At 34.4% G+C, this 18,650-nt stretch overlaps 1 protein-coding gene across 4 annotated transcripts in view; it reads right to left on the bottom strand.

The window, feature by feature from the left end:
- Positions 1-18,650, bottom strand: part of LOC118191747 (protein kinase C and casein kinase substrate in neurons protein 1-like) — a 148,111-nt gene that overhangs the window by 39,431 nt on the left and 90,030 nt on the right. For all 4 annotated transcript variants that reach the window (XM_035362593.2, XM_035362591.2, XM_035362595.2 and 1 more), the window contains exon 4: positions 16,334-16,471. In XM_035362593.2, coding sequence (XP_035218484.1) covers positions 16,334-16,471 — 138 coding nt within the window. The remainder of the gene's footprint in view (positions 1-16,333; positions 16,472-18,650) is intronic.

Below are 18,650 nucleotides of genomic sequence, written 5' to 3'. Positions count from 1 at the left end.
TGGTGAATCATTCATATAGCTGATACCTAGACAAAGGACGTTTTACTTAGGCTGCTAAGTGAATACAAGCCACAGGGAATTTATAATACAGATGAAACTGTATTACATTACAGAACATTTAACACACATTAACATTTTAATGTGAAACAGAAACTGAAGGAATAAGTTGCTGTATTATTAATGTGTAATATGGAACCAAAAATTAAGAAGACAATACAGGTTATTGACAAAAGCAGGAAAACCTTGATGACTGAAAAGAACCAAGAATTTACTTCTAACTTACCATAGCAGCAAGAACTTATGAAAGACAAATAGGTGTGACAAATAGACAAAATTTTGGGTGTGCTTCTAGCTAAAGTTCCAACCTGAAGTGAATCTGGACAACCTGAAAGTGAATGTTTGGTGTGGGATGCTGATTTTAGGACCATGTTTCTTCAATGAACAAAACATAACAGCCATAGTTTAATTTGATAGATCGATCAATAGAATTTGAATTATTATTTGTTTGTTACTTGCTTTGAATTTTGTAAATATGTTATTTTAGCAGAATTTCCCTGGGAATCATGCAACCAATGCCATGTCTGCTTACAGCTCATGTGACAAGCTGTCACACCCCTTTCACCATCAGCTCCTGCCCTCTTGGACCTACAGTTTGGACTTCGTCTACCTTCTGCACCCTTTGTGCAATCACTTGATGACAGCTGGAACAAATCATGTATTTTGCTTAATAATCACAGCAAAAGAGGAGCTTTGATTGAATTTGCCTACAGTTGGTGGATGGTCAACCAGAGCTTATTTTGTCACATGTCAATGTTGTTTAATTTATGTCATTTGTCAAAAAAAAATTTGAAACTTGGTTGTGTGACCAGCACCAAAGGTATAAGACACTTTGAAGCAGAAAAGTGATACCTCAGCTAGAAGTCATCCATATTATAGTCAATTCAAGGGGTTACTCTCTTAAAACCAGTTAAAAACTGTTTTTAAAAATGTGGCTTTTATGTATAAAAAATGTCAAAGAAATCGCAAACTACAGATACATTTCAGAGATCTATGAGGAAAGTTTTTGAGGTTCATTTTTAGAATACATGTCAGTTCACAACAGTATTGATACAATGCGTAAAAAAACTGACTATGTATGGATCACTGTGTTAAAAGAACTTCAGAAATTGATTGCAAAAGTAATACAGGGAAAAATGATGATATGCCATCAATCAACTGAATCTAGGAAAGCAGCGCAAATTCTAAGAAAAATTTTTCAACTGAAAGGTGCTGATCAAAAAAGCTGTCAATATTTTTATGAAATTGAGAATACAATTGGAAAACTATTGTTATACAATATAAAACAAATACAGATAACATAGTTGTTTGTAAAAGATAAAATTTCATCAAGAATATGATTATAAAAATATTTTTACAAAAGATTTAAACACTGTGTAAATAATTTCATTTTGGTATTAATTATTATTTTAGGATTAATTAATGGATTAGATGTTAGTTTATTATTTTATATAAAAAGTTTAAAACTAATATCATAGTTTGCACTGCACAAATTGTTGTTTACTAGTAAACTCAAATACGTTTGGAACAATGGTGATTTTAATAAGTAGCGAGTACTGTATATGTATATATATTAAAAAAAACCATTAAAACGCATTAAAAGACACTATATATTATGAATGGAATTGGACTAAAGCTGGCACAGAATGGTGCTAATGTTGTGGAAATGCAATGCCTGCCCGCTCAGCTTTCAAATCATATGAGAAATTAGAATTAATTTTAATTTTAGCTATGTGAAGAAGAATTTGCTGTTGTCAACACTAAAATGTTTTCATGTTCTCTGAATGATTTTGCCTTCATGAACTTTACAAAGCACCCTGCATTGGGTAGAAATAAACTTTGAATTAATTTTTGGCATTTTGTTCCCACTATAAGAAGTGCAGTCCATGAAAGGACAGATGCTTTGATTTAAGAACATTGAGTTATTTCCAGGAAATAGATTTGAATACTTTAAATGCACAACAGAAGGGACTAAGAATGTAATTTACTCCCAGTCTGAAGAAAATTGAAAATATACTGCTTAAAAAAAAAAAAAAAAAAAAAAAAAAGATTTGAATAAGGTTTCCATTTTAAAATTACAACTTATTGACATGTTCCAGAGACTTAAAGGTTGTCAGTCATTGATTTCAGAAAGCTTACTGAAGACCAAAGATGGTGAGAAACTATACTCTGATGATTTTGAAAAAAAGCTGAAAGTTATAGAGACAGACATTTAGAAATTTATGCTAAATTGAAAACGAAATTGCTGCAGCTAAAAATGAAAATAGGAAATAACTGAAAATCGAATTGAAGAAATTTTCAGGTGAACCAAAGGATTTCTTGACCTTCTAAAGCCTATTCCAGAAAATGTTTTAAAGAAAAGTCTATGCTTAATGAAGATAAGATGCAATATTTAATGCAGTGTGTTAGATATTGCTAACTTTGAAAAAATTGAAAACTGAACATCTAATTCAAAGTTTTTTTCAACAATGGAGAATTACCCAAAGGCTATAGAAAAAAGAATGATTTAGAAGAGATGATTTGTTTATTCAGATTTATTAAGCTTAGTTAAGAAGAATGCTATTATTGGATGACCAAGGCCAATTTGGCAGCTTTATATGACAAACTAGAAGCTAAACTCAGAGTTTTGGAAAACTTAAACAGAGTTGTTCCCTCTATGCTATGTGTGTGTGTATGGGCATAAGCCTTTAAAAAATTAGCACACACCCATAATGCTACTAATCAAAATAATAGTAATAATAACAATTACATTTTACAGTACTTTTTAAATAAATCATATTCATTGGTATTTATTGTGTGCACCTGTGTTGTGCCATACAGCTGCAGGAAACTATACTGCTGTGCTTCACCATCTCCTAATGTGATAATAAGTAAAATGCATGATGTTAAACAACGACTAGCTTGTAGTTTATCTTCTACAAGAGTAACTAACAATATATGTGTTTATGCACTGTTCTGTATCTTCATACATTTATTTATATATAAACCATGAAAAGAAGAAAAACAGAAAATGATTTTAAAATTGTATGGCTTAGTGAAATAATTGAAACTGGCACACTAAATAAAAATAAATTATGAATTTCACTATAGGAAATATTTTTATAGTAAATCTCAAATGGACAGTGTAATTAAAGAGCCAAAATTCCATGCTGCTGGTGACAGGATTAATACATTTATTAAATGAGAACCCAGGTGAATGTTAAAAAAAAGTGAAAATATTAATTGATAATGCATTACAGTACAAAGTCTGTAATCCGGACGCCCGTTATCCGGAATGATCTATAATCCGGACCTCAAAGCCACAAACTTACGCATGCGCATTTAATGTGCACGTCCGCTACGCAAGCGCATGAAGCCAGTAAAGCATTAACACATGCGCGCGTCCGATAGTGAAGAAAGTGACAGAGAGGTTATTGAAAATGAAAAAATTTCGATTGACAAGCTAGTCGGTATTCTTGACATAGCAATTACAGAATTTGAACTGTGGAACTTTGTAACTGAACAAGAAATTATGTCTGTTTATAGAAGAGAGAATTAAAGAGAAAGTATTAACACAAAAAAACGAAGCAACTTAAACAACTTACATTGACAGAAATGTTTAATAAAGTAAACAAATAAATATTAATATATTTTTTTGTAAATTTTGATACCCTTTAGATCATAATTGCTCTTTATTTCATAAATTACAGTTTCATATTTTTAATTGTATAATTTCTGCATGCCATCTTACCAGATTTAGATTGATGATCTATAATCCAGAAAAAACCCTAATCCGGAAATGCCGAAGTCCTGACGAGTCCGGATTACGGACTTTGTACTGTATTAGTAATTAAAACAAACATTTTGTTGCACTCTGTCCAGGATATAAATTATCATACAGCAAAATATATTAAAATTCCAGAAAATTGGAAAATTATTAATTCAATGGTGAAAACGGACATGACATAAAAACTCAAAGCATCTAATTTTCACATTTTAACTGTTGACAGAAGTACTGACATTTCTGTCACCAAATGCTTAATACTAAGCATTTAGATATCAACTGAATAATCAGTATAAAAATACTTTTGGTTGGATAATTCGATTAAAATCTCATGAAGCTTTACGAGTTGTTCCTGCCATAAAAAAAGTTTAAGCAGAAAATACTACTGATTTACAAAAAATGGTTATGTTTACTTCTGATGGAGCAGCTGTTATGCTAGGTCATATAAATAGAGTGCAGAGTGAACCAAATGTGGTTCAACAATGAATAATGAAGATCATATACTGAAGATTTGGGTATTTGTGATTATTCAAAAGAGTTTAACGAGAGATACTGAAACTTTTATGAGAATGATACGTAACGTATTCCGAAACTAAGTACCATTTCATTGTAGCGCCGTCGCAGCGCTATGGTAGGCGTCCCGCGCATGCGCACTAGTCTTTCTTGTTCACTGACTTTCAATTGTCGCCATTTTGGTTGCTCTATGTTGTGTTTTCAGTTTGCTGTGCACATTTAAAATGTTTAAGACAATTAGTTCTCCCGCTGACTGTGAGATTCGTGCCGTGATTAAATTTTTAAACGCGAGGAATGTTAAACCGGCCGAAATTTATCGTCAAGTGACAAAAGTTTACGGTGAATACGCGATAAGTGATGGAATGGTGAGAAAGTGGGTATGAATGTTTAATGCAGGTCGAACAAATGTCCACTTTGAGGCTTGGAGTGGTCGGCCTTCTGTTGTCACCGATGATTTGGTAAGGAAAGTTGATGAAGCAATTCATGAGAACAGACGCTTCACAATGACAACTCTTTCAAAGGCATTTCCACAAATTTTACGTACTGTTTTGTTCGAAATTGTGTCTGACCGCTTGAATTATCGCAAACTGTGTTCCCGATGGGTTCCAAAAATGCTCACTGATGTTCACAAAACAAAGCGACTTGGTAGTGCCCTGACATTTCTCACGCGGTACAGTGATCGGGGAGAACACTTTTTAAACCAAATTGTGACAGGTGATGAAACTTGGGTGTGTCATTTCACACCAGAATCGAAACAACAATCGATGGAGTGGAGACGCACTCATTCTCCGAAAAAACAAGAGTTCAAAGTGACAATGTCATCACAAAAAACCATGTGCACTGTCTTCTGGGATAGGAAAGGCATTTTGCTTACTGAATTTCTTCCCAGAGGTGAAACCATTAATGCGGCACGATGTTGTGAGACTTTAACAAAACTAAGGCGTGCCATTCAAAACAAACGAAGAGGAATGCTCAGTAAAGGAATTGTGTTGCTCCATGACAATGCTCGGCCCCATACTGCTGGTGTCACTCGATCGTTAATTCGACAGTTTGATTGGGAGCAGTTCAATCGCCCGCCGTACAGCCCGGACTTGGCGCTATCCGACTATCACTTGTTCCTGCACATAAAGCGCAAGCTTGGTGGCAAGCGCTTTGGATCTGACGATGACACGAAAAATGCTGTGGAGTCGTGGTTATCGAAATTGGCGGGAAGTTTCTTTGACGACGGTATACAAAAACTGGTCACCCGCTATGACAAGTGTTTGATCATTGGCGGAAACTACGTTGAAAAATAGTTTAAGACATGTATTTTCATGTAAAAATAAAATTGGATTCAAAAAAATTGTTTTACTATTTTTTTGTTTTTCAAAACGGTACTTAGTTTCCGAATACGCCTTGTATATACCATATTTTTTAGATATACAAGAAACACACAAATTTTAAGACACTGCTACTGCTTTAGAAAATGCAGCTATTGTCTTTAAATCATTACACAAAGTTATGTCACTATCTAGACATTTTGCAATGAAAGGAATAATTAAAAATTATAAAGCATGAATTAAATATTTTAAAGAAGATGAAGCAAGTAATCCTATTTCAAAATGGTGTTTCGAGAAACTGGAAAATACTGCATTTCATATAATTTTACATACAGGGTGTTTTGTACTGAAGGGACAAAATTAAAGCATACCTGTGAATGCTGTAATAACTTAATTTTGATAAATCAAATTTACAGTGAAACTATAGTTACCCAAGTTTCTATAGATGTTCTATGTGTGCCCCACCAGTGAGATAGCAAATATCTATGCTTGATATCAGTTCCTACCCCACTCATAAGAGAACATCCTTTGTTAATAATTCAAGGACTTTAGTTATCTGCTGCTTCAGTTGCTGTCAGCCCTGGGAAAATGGCAGCTTAAACACTTTGCCTTTAACAAAATCCCATAAAAAAATATCACACGGGGTTAGATCAGGGGATTTTGGTGGCCAACTAAGCAAAAGCATATCATTTGACCCAACATGGCTAATCCAGCAAAGGGGTACACTATCATTCATGTACTGGCTTACAATTTTATACCAATGTGGTTGGTTGAGCACTGTCTTGAGGTACAATGATGGCGGGATCTGCTTCCTCTAACTATATTTATTGATTTATTATTGTCTATATTTTTCTATGAAGAAAAAGAACCTAAAATACAGTTGTTGGAAATGGTGCAGAAAACATTCCTTTTTGGAGAATTATGCTCATGTTCTATTACCGTAATTTTCGGAAGAAAGGCCTCATCATCGTAAACGCTATACTCGAGAAAAACAGCGGGAAAAAAATTAAAATTACACGTAAACGCTGCAATAGATTAAATTGCGCATGACATCGTTCATGGGCTGTATAGATGCCAAATCTCAACCTAAGTCCTGATATATGACATATCAGTTAAGAAAAATGTATGAAATGAAACCATAACTCAAAAGTAAATTAAAGGTAAGAAATGTTGAAAATACACTGGTTATCATAAATTAAGGAAAAATCACAAAAATAGCAATAACTCTCTCAAAAATAAGCCAAGCCGTGTGAAATTTGAATATGTTGCGAAGTAAGAGTAGCTGAGTAAAACTGTGATATGCAAATTAGTGGCGCTGCTTTCGGAATATGTCATCTGCAAGGAGAAAAAAGTCCATATTTGAGAGCAAGCCCACATATTTCACTGTGACAGTGACATCAGAAATCTGAGATAGCCAATTCGTAACAATGACCTCCAGGCACCATTTGCCTGCAGGATTGCGATGGAGAGCCATTGGGAGACTAGAGGCACGACAAAGTCCAACAGAAGTGGCCAGATGGCTACATGTGAGTCCTTCTGTGGTTCATAGACTTTGGAGGCAATTTCAAAAAACTGATTTCAAAAACAGCCAAGGACGGCCAACTTCTACGACAAGTGCAGATGAACGATATTTAACATTATGTGCACGCAGGAATAGAACCGCTACTCCGACTCTTCTTAGATCCTGCCTTGCTGCAGCCACAGCAAGGTTCATGTCAACGTCAACTGTGCGTAGAAGGCTTCACGAAGGTGGTCTGTATGCGAGGCGACCAGTTATTTGTGTGCCGCTTACGTCACGCGATAGGAGGGACCGCTTTCAGTGGGTGCGACAACATGTCCACTGGACGCCTGATCAATGGAGGGCGGTTCTCTTTATGGATGAGTCCAGGTTTAGTCTAGAAAGTGATAGTAGGCGTTATTTGATATGGAGAGAACCTAGAACCCGTTAGCATCCGTCAAACATCCGTGAAAAAGATGCATACAGGCATCTCTTTGGGTGGATGTACAAACCTCCATGTCTTTCCAAGGGGAACCGTGAATGCTCAGATTTACAAAGATGACATCCTTGATGTTTATGTGTGCCCATATGCCGGAGCAATAGGTGATGCTTTCCTGTTACAGGACGACAACGCAAGACCACACAGAGCTCGCATCATAGATGATTATCTTCAACAGGAAACAATTATGCGCATGAAGTGGCCAGCTCGATCCCCGGCCTTCAATCCTATCAAGCACGTTTGGGATGCTTTAGGGAGACGTCTAGCTGCTCTCAATCCACCCCCTCAGACCCTTGTCGTGCTTGCAATTGCTTTGTAAGAGCAATGGCTCTCCCTTCCTATGGAACTGATAGACCGCGTAATTGAAAGCATCACACATCGCTGTATGTGCTGTATTGCTTTTAGAGGTGATCATATTCCATATTGAAGGTACTATTCCTATAGCAAACTGACACCTTTGATTTGTTCATTTTATACATGTGCTAATTTCTATATTACCACATTTGTCTAATAATTTCTTTTTATGTTATTTGATACCTTACTATGTGTTGTATATTGTGGGTAAGTTTCATTAAATTCTACATGTAACTTTTTCAGAAATCATGATTTTTCCTTAATTTATGATAACCAGTGTATATTTACATTCATCTATATACTTATATTTACCCACTAAAGAAGTCCATATTTGTAATACTCAGGCTATATTATAAAAAATGTTGCAGCAACAAAATATTAAATTTGGATGACAAAAGGAAATTTTAAATTTTACTTACAAAAGGAATTACAGCAAACTATACATCATATGAAGCCATCAAAATCTGATTCTTCACTATCTGAATTAAAAAGATTTAGTAAATCCTGATCTAAGTCTTCCAGATTGTCACATTCATCCTCTTGGTTTACAGTCTCTTTTTATCTAAGGATATAATTTTAGCTTCTTTGAACCCTGCTATTATTGACGATGTTTCTAGCGATTTCCACGCACTTCCTGCCCACTTTGCAATTTCTTCATAAGATGCTCTACGCATTTTACCGCTTTTGGTTTACGTATGCAATCCTTCACTCATCCAACACTCCCACCGCTTTCGGACTTCAGCTTTGAAGGATTTATTACCTGACAAATCTAACGGTTGTAAGATTTTTGTCCAACCACCAGAAATTATTGCTTCAGTCATAGACAATTTTTGACATCTGGTTTTCACTGACTCAAAGAAATGAGCACGCATGAAATCCATTATCAATAACCCCTTTGGTTGGAAAAAAGATGCCATACGACACTGCCAAACTTTTTGTAGCCACTCGTGCATGATTGTTTCGCACATCTAGCCGTTCTCGTTTGCACAAATAATTACGTCATTAGGAAAATCTCCCTTCGGAATAGTCTTTCATTTAAAAATGATCATCGGCTTTAGCTTGTCACTGTTTGTGGCACAAGCTAACACACATGTAAATGACGTTCTTTTCATGCCCCGTCGTAAGCACAGATCATCAACAGTTCTATTTGCAGGAGAGTCGAAAGCTAACGGCGTTTCATCCATATTTATTATCTGTGACCGAAGAAGTTTTTTTTTTTTTTTTTTGGTCAATAATATTTGTCACATATTTTAGAAAAAATTCCTTTTTATCCTGCCAGTCCATTGGTAATTGTTGCCCGACTGTTGTTCTAGTACACACAGAAATATTTTTTCTTTTCATAAATCTGCTACATGCCCAAAATTCTACACGCTATCTGCCAGCAAGGCCCTCCTTTGAAATCATTTATGTTCATTTGTTTTGCTATAAATTTTGCTTGTAAGCAAATTTTTACAGTTGAAATTGCTATTCCCTTTCCTCGTTGCTCCTTTATACAGTTTGCAAGGTCGTCCTCTAGATTCGGCCACCTTACAGTACCACTTCTTTTGGCTCACTTCTGTTGTGGCATATTTTTTAAGAAAGTTCTTTTTCAGTTCTCCAATGTTGAATACATATCTCATCCACTTCAAACTCTCAAGCTGCTGCTCTATTTCCAGTTTGTTCAACACGTGAAATTACATTAAAACCAGCAGTATAGCTTCTGTGCCCTTTAAGTGCCATTTAAAAAAAATTTTCCGCTCCCTTCTTACTTAAAAACTATCCAACAAGTTCTTATACCTACACTGATAGGATCTGTATCTGGCAGAATGCCAAGAAAATCGATTTATGTTGAAGGGGAAATATGTCAGACTTCGTTATTGCGAGGCAGGTGGAGTCGTGTCCGCCTTTGAAAAAAATTGCAGAAAGGCAGGGGAGGGGAGAGGATGGGTCCTGGAAGATTCATCGAATGGCAGAGGAGAGAGACTATTCAAACTGATGAGAATGTTGATTTGAAAGGGGGGAAGAATGTTATTGTTCTGAGATCCCATTTAGGGTGAATAAGGCATGTAGGTCCGTTCAAGGGAAAGAATGTAAACAAAATAACGTTCGTAAAAAGCAACTGAGTGATCTTTTGTGTGGGAACAGCACCAGTCTATGTACAATGACAAGGCCATCCAAACTATGTATAATGACCATCATAGGAAATATTTTATTTATAATGCACCTAAACGCCGCATGGGTAGAAATGCCACACCCGCTGAAAATTTAAGTTTTAAACACGTAAACGCCGTGGCATTTCTTCCAGAAATTATGGTACATCATACAGATTTTCCGTGACCCAAAATCGTAAATTATAATGATTAAACTTTTCCAAAAACATGAAAAATGGCTTTGTCTGTAAACACATGTCTGTTTGCAAAACTATTTACCTCTAGTTCATCTAGTAAATGTTCACAAAATGCTTTACGTAACAGTTTGTCAGAAAGTGTGTACTATCTCAAAGGTGTATGGTCGGAACTGTACAAATTTCCATAACACAGCACACTGAGTTCAGACCTCGCAAACGCATTCATTTTGTGCGACTTCATAAAAATGTTTCAAGAATTTTTTCAACAATTCCACTTTTGGTTGTTGTTTGTCCTGGGCCAGTTTTCTTAAACAAACAGCCTGTGATCTGAAATTTGCTTCACCTACCATTCAATGTTGTGATGACACAGTGGTTCTTTACAAATCTGGAGTGAAAATATCTTTGAACAATGATAATGGTGATATTTCAGTGTATTCTAAATCAAAGTACATCTTCTTCTGCATGGATGGCACCATTTTGATTAACAGCACCTCTAGAGGCGATTTTGTAACCGGAAGGTTTTTTGCTGTTGCCAGATAAATTGTACAATTGTAGTTTCAGAATTAATTTGTTTCAGCTTAGTAAATAAATTACAAAATTTGTACTATGCAATTCTTTTTAGCCCATTCAATATGAAACACTCTGTATTATGAATAACACTTTTTAAGAACTTGCAACATTGTGTAAGTTTTTCAGTGGTGAAATCTAGCAACACTTGATACATTTCACTTTGTCTGGGGTAAAATAAATAAACTTAAAGAATAATATGTTAATGACAGCAGTGTTACTTAGAGTAATACAGTGGAAATTCTTCGAAATTCTGGTAGCTGATTCCTCTCAAACTATAATGGAAAAACAGTTTATGTTATAAGTGCATTTTTGATGTTATCTTTGGACCCAAAGACAGAGATTTTTACCCACAAATTAAACAGGAGGCCTGGAACTTTTATAGTGGCAACACAGCTGGAAAAATGCTACGCAACAAAACCAAAGAATACCGCGTATACCACACGTGAACTACATACCTACCTTACCTCTCAGCAAAAAGACTCGTCCTGCCTACGTCACGCGCATGCAGAGTGACGCGAAGAACGGATCCTTGTATTAGCTCGCGGTCTAAAGTAAGTGTTGTCAGGATGTTTTCGAAACAAGAACAACGATGTTGAATAAAAATTGAATGTGCCAGAGGTCGTACAGCACGACAGTGTCATCAAGGGCTTCAAGAGGCTTGCAGGGAATCTGCATTGCCTTACACAACCGTAGCAAGATGGGTGAAAGCATTCAATGAATGACGCCAAAACATGGCAGACATGCTACGGCCAGGTCGTCCGAGTGTCAGCGATGTAGACGTGCAAGCTGTTGCCGCACTAATGAACAGTGACCGCCGCCAAACGATTCATCAGCTGGCTGGACAAACAGGATTAGCACAGACGACTGTGCTGCACATTCTGAAGGAATGCCTGTCCATGAGAAAAACTGCTTCCCAATGGATTCCACATCAATTGACGGAAATGCAGAAATGGCTACGATACGATGCTGCCCGAACACACTTGGAGCGCTATGAGCGCGAAGGAGATGCTTTTTTATGCCGTATCATTACGCTGGATGAGACTTGGGCCCGATCGTACCAGCCCAAACCCAAAACTGAAACGCTAATCAAACGAATGGCGTCATCACGGGTCACCACGACTTTCGAAATTTCGTCAGAACCCCAGCAATGCGAAAGTTATGGTGATTCTCGTGTACGACTGTAATGGTGTCATCCTAACGCATACCGTTCCCCCACAGCAGACCGTCACTGTGCAGTATTACTGCTCATTTTTGGAGCACAATCTCCGACCAGCTTTGAGAAAAAAACGGCGACACTTTCTGCAGAGCTCTCCTCTCATTTTGCACGACAATGCTCGGCCGCATGCAGCGCAAGCTGTGACTGATTTGTTCAAGCGATGGGGCTGGGAAGTGCTTTACCATCCACCATACTCCCCAGATCTAAGCCCTTGTGACTGTGACTTAATTCCTAAGATGAAGGAACCACTTCATGGCACTCGCTTCCAAACTATTCCTGAGATTCTTGCGGCAGTAGACCGGTCCATTCAAACTATCAACAAAACAGGCGCTGCTACAGGTATTCTGCGACTTCCACATCGTTGGAAACGGGTACACAATGCTGGCGACTATATTGAAGGACTGTAAAACATGGTGACATGAATCACTTTTGCATTCCTTGTAAATAAATAGTTGCCACTATTTAAGTTCCAACCCTCGTATTTTCCCCATGTTATGAAGGGTAAGAAATTCATAAGCATTGTTAAATTATATCCGTGGATTGTTTTTCCCCTAATTTATTTAATGCATCTATAATACATCTTTAAGAAAACTGTCCTCCACCATATGATGAAACTGTTTAAAAATTGAAAAACTAATTCTGTATGGACAATCGTATATCTGAAGTCTTTAACATTAAAGAATGAGTGCACTTTACAGAACAGGCAAAATCAATCATCTCTAGATACTATTTTATAATTTGTAAGCTTTTAAAAGTAATGTTGCTAGTAAATATGTTAAAAAATATTCAGGAGAGACTTCTATTTTAGGGATAACGTTGGCTTGGATTTAGACAATGCACTTTAAAATCTCGTACTAATTTACAGCCATTGATGTGGGAAATTAAAATTACCAAGAGATTAATCTTGTCAATAGTACAAGACATTTTCAATCCTACTGGCTTGTTAACTCAACAACATTGCTTCCAAAGCTACAGTTAAAGATTTACAGAAGTCAAAACATCACTTGGGACTGTAAATTACCACCAGATGTTATAAATAAATTCTTAAAATTGCATAAGGATGTGCACAAACTACAGCTAGAAAATGATTAATTTTCATGAACAAGTCACAGAAATTCATCCTTTAGCAAATCCTCAAGCACAAGAAATATGCTCCCAAAAGTAAGAATATTGTTAATTTATTGTCATATGGCTGTTCTGCTTGGGACATGATTATCTAGGTGATCAGAGGGGCCTTTGTGACTAAAGGAAAATCCTAAATGCTGGCCAGTTAGCAAAATTGATAGTCAGCCTAAAGAAGTAGATGTAGAAAGAAAGAAAAAAAGATTAAAATAATGACTATTGATTCGGCAAGAGATGCACCTCTTAGGTATCTAAACAAAATATCAAATTATGATAAATTAAGAGTGCTTACTTGGATACTGAGATTTCTAAATAATTGTCAGCAAACTCATGTCAAGTGTAAAAACACTGAACTTTCTTTTAAAATTGAAAAATTCTGAAAAGTATTTGATTCGTTTAGATCATAATATGTTTTAATTTTGTTACATTCAAAGATAATAATCTTTTAAGAATAAGAACTAAAAAAAGTCATTGAGAAGATGATTCCTGTATGAGATTCCTGTATTCAATATTGTTACTAAAAAATGGGAATTTACGAGATTATTGATCAAATTTGTACATATGATGAATAGTCAAACTGGAATCCAATTTATGCAAACATTATTATAAGATAGATTTTGAAGAAGTAAGAGCTAGGGAAAAAAATCAAAAATGTTTTATACAACTGCATGATAAGTAAGCATTTTAAGTTAATCCTACATCAAGCAAACATATTAGATAGAGTCAAAAATAATAAGGATATTAAACCCAAAACTATGGTGTTTAGAAAAATGGAGACGGACCAGAAATGTAGTTGCTGGAGTGTGAAGAAAAGGATTCATGTGTCTTTTTTCACGCACTAGGTGGTGGTAGTGTGATGCAAGACAGGGGCGCAGCTAGAGGGGGGCAAGGCGGGCATCTGTCCTCGGGCGCAGAATCCAAGGGGCGCCAAACTGATGTTAGGAAATTTTAGAATTAAATGTTTTCCATCCTTGGCAAGCAGTAAGGGGCGCGAAATTTTCAGATGTTCCTGGGCGCTGAAAACCCTAGCTATGAGACTCTGATGCAAGAAATGATTAATGAGCCAAGTCCATTTATTCTGTTTCTAAAAGCAATGCATAATGGAGGCATCCAAAAATGAGTAGTGGGGTGTTATGCACATTTTGACAATCCATCACTGAACAGAAAGAATTTATAGACAGCACTGTTTGTCCCTGTCCAATAGCTAAAATATAATTTAGGTAAATGTATATTGAATCAGAAAAAAACTAAGATACATGAATTGCGATCTGTAACTGTGAATAAATCATTAATTCACAAGACATAAAATAAGACATAAACATATGTGTCAGAAAATTCACACAAATTGATTCCTCTTACACCTGCTATGTTTCTTACCAAAAACAACTGTTTCAGTGTTAGATGTATTGAGGAATTAGACTTCCAAAAATTGAACACAAAATTAAAATACTGAAGAAAACATTTTAACGATTTAAGAAAATCTTTTAAAAAAGGATATCTTATTCAAAAATACTTTGAAAAACTGATACGCCAACCAAAAATTGGTGAAACAGTTTTATTTCATAATGACAATATAAAACATCTATTTTGGCCTAGAGCTAAGATTACTGAACAGATTTCAGATCAAGATAGAAACACTCATACACACTGTCAGGTTTAAAACTCAACATGGAATAGCCCTACAATTAATCGGTTCAGGAAGTCTTCCTCTTACAGATACAAGCTATTGGAATGATGTTAAAACTGAAAATGAGAAAATGAGAGAAGAGAATTTAACTCTCAGAAAGCTTCTGGAGTTAAAACTATTTTGTTTTGATGATGTAACAATAAAAAATTAAATGCATTAAATTAAATACATTAAAATAAAAAAGTGCATTAAATAAAAAAATGATGCAAAAGAATTATTCTCATCTTCTGGCATACTTCTAATTATATTCTTCAACATAATAAAGTACAAATGAATTTAAATACCAGCTAAATAATAGCAACATTTTTTCCCCGTTTATGCTGCTTTTAATCCCCAATGCATAAGACTTTTAGTTTTAGCATTTGAATCCAATAGCCTCTTAAAGCCAATTGCTATATATATATGTATATAAATACAGAATTTCTTTATATAACTGTAGCACAGAAAAACAGTGAGTAAAATGTAAGAATATTTTTTTTTCTAATTTAATTTCCTGTAGCAACTTACAACCTGCCTATCATAAGACTTACTCTTGCCAGTCTATCTTGCCAGGAAGTGGTGACTATAAAGCAGGCTTCATAAATTTTAAACAGAGATAATTCAAATAATAATAATAATAATAATAATAATAATAATTAAAAAAAAATTTTTTTAACTTTAGGTATTATTAAAACCACCTCAGTAGAAGATGCCAAACTGGCAACTATGCATATAGTTAAAATGTTATGACAACCATGCACATAACACATTCCTTAGGTAACTGTATTCATTGTAAGTTGTAAAAAATTGCCAAGGTGGTTGCATCAATTTAACAAGTACTTTTTTTGTTATTTTGGTGAATACTCTAGAAGAAAACAATGTTATAACAAGTGTTTTACTTACAACAAAAAGCAAATAACCTGTACTGTCAATTCACCACTAAGTACGTTATGAGGGCAAACTTAAATGCATTTTTTTAATATATCCTAAAGAGAAATTGGTTAAAGCTAATTTTTACAGCAATAGACATTATATCCGGAGGTGTTCTTGCACCAGACTTTTATTGTTTACCACAATTTATTCTGCTTTTGATTACACATAATGAGGAGAGACAACTGAATGAAAAATATCAGAACAAATATAAGAATAAAAATTACATACACTGTATTAAGATTTCTATAGTCTATATTAAAAAGGTTACAATGAAGCTTCAATAGAAATCATTGATTTTGTTTAATAGTGAATATCAGATATACTATAATAATGCTACATATCATAAAAATTAGTTTTGAAATAGATTATAAACAATTAATTTACTCTTATACCTTTTATTATATATAAATTGTACTATAAATATTTTGTACTATAAATATAACATTTAAACAAAAGAAAACAACAACAAAAAAATTAATTTACAGAATAGAATTTACTTGATCTGGTGATAAAGAGGTATCAGCAGATGCATTTCTTTCTTGATTAACTGCAGATCGCTCATTTTTACAAGCCTGATGATAATCTGCTTTACATTTATTAACACGAGCTAAAAGCTTTGCCCATGGTTTTTGTGCCTGAAATGATTAAATTGGGGATTTAATATTTGAAAGAAAATATCCTTATTATGATGTAATAATAAATATTTAAAATATGAATCTTTAAAATCTATTTTAACGATCAACAAATATTAACATGCAATACTTAAGGAAAATCATTATAATAAAATGGAAAATTGTCAACTGAAGTAAACAAAAGTACTTCTGAGTGACTTCCGAGTAACATTTTGAAGTAACATTCATCAAAGTATCGTCCTTACTACACTGAAAAAATACACTGTTTTAAAGTTGAAAAATGTACATATGCATTTAGTTCCTTAATACGTAATCCTCAGAGCAAGCAGCAAGGCAATTTTTATATGCATGAGATTTATTGCCAGTTGATACAAAACATTATCCTGTTATTTAAAATATTTTGTTTTCTTATTTCATTTAATAACATTTAATAATCTGAATATCATTCCAATGAAACATTACAGTGGTTTCGAAATTAAACGTAGAATAAATAATTATAAAATTTATCTAAAAAGTGCTATGAAAAGCCATGCCATTTAGAGGATTAAGGAGCATCAACATTTCATACAGCTATATAACTGTATATAACTGCTCTCAGAGTTTATTCTTTTATACTATGCAGCATTTTGAAAGCGAAATGGTAATTAATTAATTGGCATTTCCTCCCATGTGTTCTTGTGACTAATACATCAGGCCAGAGGCTGGTACTAGACTTTTTGAAAGCCGGTGCAAATGCCGTGAATTTAAAACTCTGCTGCCTGATTTTTCCTATATTCTAACAATTTTGCCATCCCTAAGTTATGCTTCCTGGTGCAGCTGCAACTTGCATCAAGTAGTGTATTGGAAATTCTGAAGTTCAGTTCCAAGTGAGGATAAAACTGATTTTGCATATTTTCCACTCCATAACACCTAATCATTCTTTCCCTAATCTAACAAAGCTTTTGACACCCAAATTATAATGTGGTAAATGATCATACTGATTTGGCCTTACAAGGCTTCATCTCCTCTTTAAGACTTCATCTTCTCAGTGTATATGTGCATGGGAGAAAATAGAGGCAATAGCATTCCTCCTACACATGTTAAATACATTCCTACCAGGAGTCCTTGTAATTTAGTGTCCAACAAATCCAGCTAGTAGCCAGAGGGACTTGGATTTGATCCCCAGCAAAAAGATGATTGATTGTTTTAAAGTTTCTTGACACCCGCTCCCCACCTCCAAAGGAAAAAACAATATGGCTTCCCAAAGTATTCAAATTAAGCACAGTGAACCCTCTCCAAATGACTGCATCTGAAAGTGACCAATATTTCTTAGAACAAAAATAAACATTAACTCTTTATGATGCCCATTTCTATAGAAGACCAAGTTCATTTTGAAACTTTGGTGACTATCAAAAGAGAGTCTGTATTTTTTTCAAAACTTTACTGTTAAAAGACCTCTAGTGACATTTATTTTATCTCATTAAAATTTGCTCATTCATCTCATCACATATTTTCAGCCTACAGTGAAGATTATTTTCGGTGCCTTAAAAGCAGGGATCCTACATCTAACTCCCTTGAAATGCAAATAGATTTTTTATAAAACAAAAAATTAGTCTAAAGTTGAACCTTGCCTAATATTGAATTAATGCATGTTTTTAATATTTCCCACTATCAGTCACTTAGCAAAATTCTTAAAAAAGACACATACATTATGATGGTAAGCTTTCATAAATCTTATTTCAATAATCAAAAGACATGGAAAGATTATTTTGTTAATAATAATAATCAAAGCCATGATTCTAACAGAAAATATTGTTTAAAAAACTTTAAAAAATAATAATATACTTCTACTCAGATATAAAGATTTCTTTAGTGACTACTGTATCATGTTGTGACACTAACTTAAACATTTGACATATGAAGAGAAATTTACAGAAGTTCAGAACTAAGTACAAATTGCACAATTTTATATGTGTATGTACACAAATTTATATAAGTAAAGAAAAATGAGAAGAAAAACTTTAAAATTAGTGAATTTAAAAATTTATTTCATGCACTATTGCTGGAAAGATATTATTTAATTCAATAAAATAATAAGAGAATAAAAAGGAAATTATCTCCTAGGAAATTTGAAGAGAAACTTAAAAAGCATCTGCGCACTACTTTGTTAAACACACACAGTCTATGTGGCCAAAATATTAAT

Source organism: Stegodyphus dumicola, chromosome 2 (genome assembly GCF_044657685.1).
Source record: "Stegodyphus dumicola isolate Sdum_Otavi_A_Nest chromosome 2, ASM4465768v1".
Lineage (NCBI taxonomy): Eukaryota > Metazoa > Arthropoda > Arachnida > Araneae > Eresidae > Stegodyphus > Stegodyphus dumicola.
The sequence above is the reverse complement of the archived record's forward strand: the minus strand, read 5'-3'. Positions and strand labels throughout refer to the sequence as shown.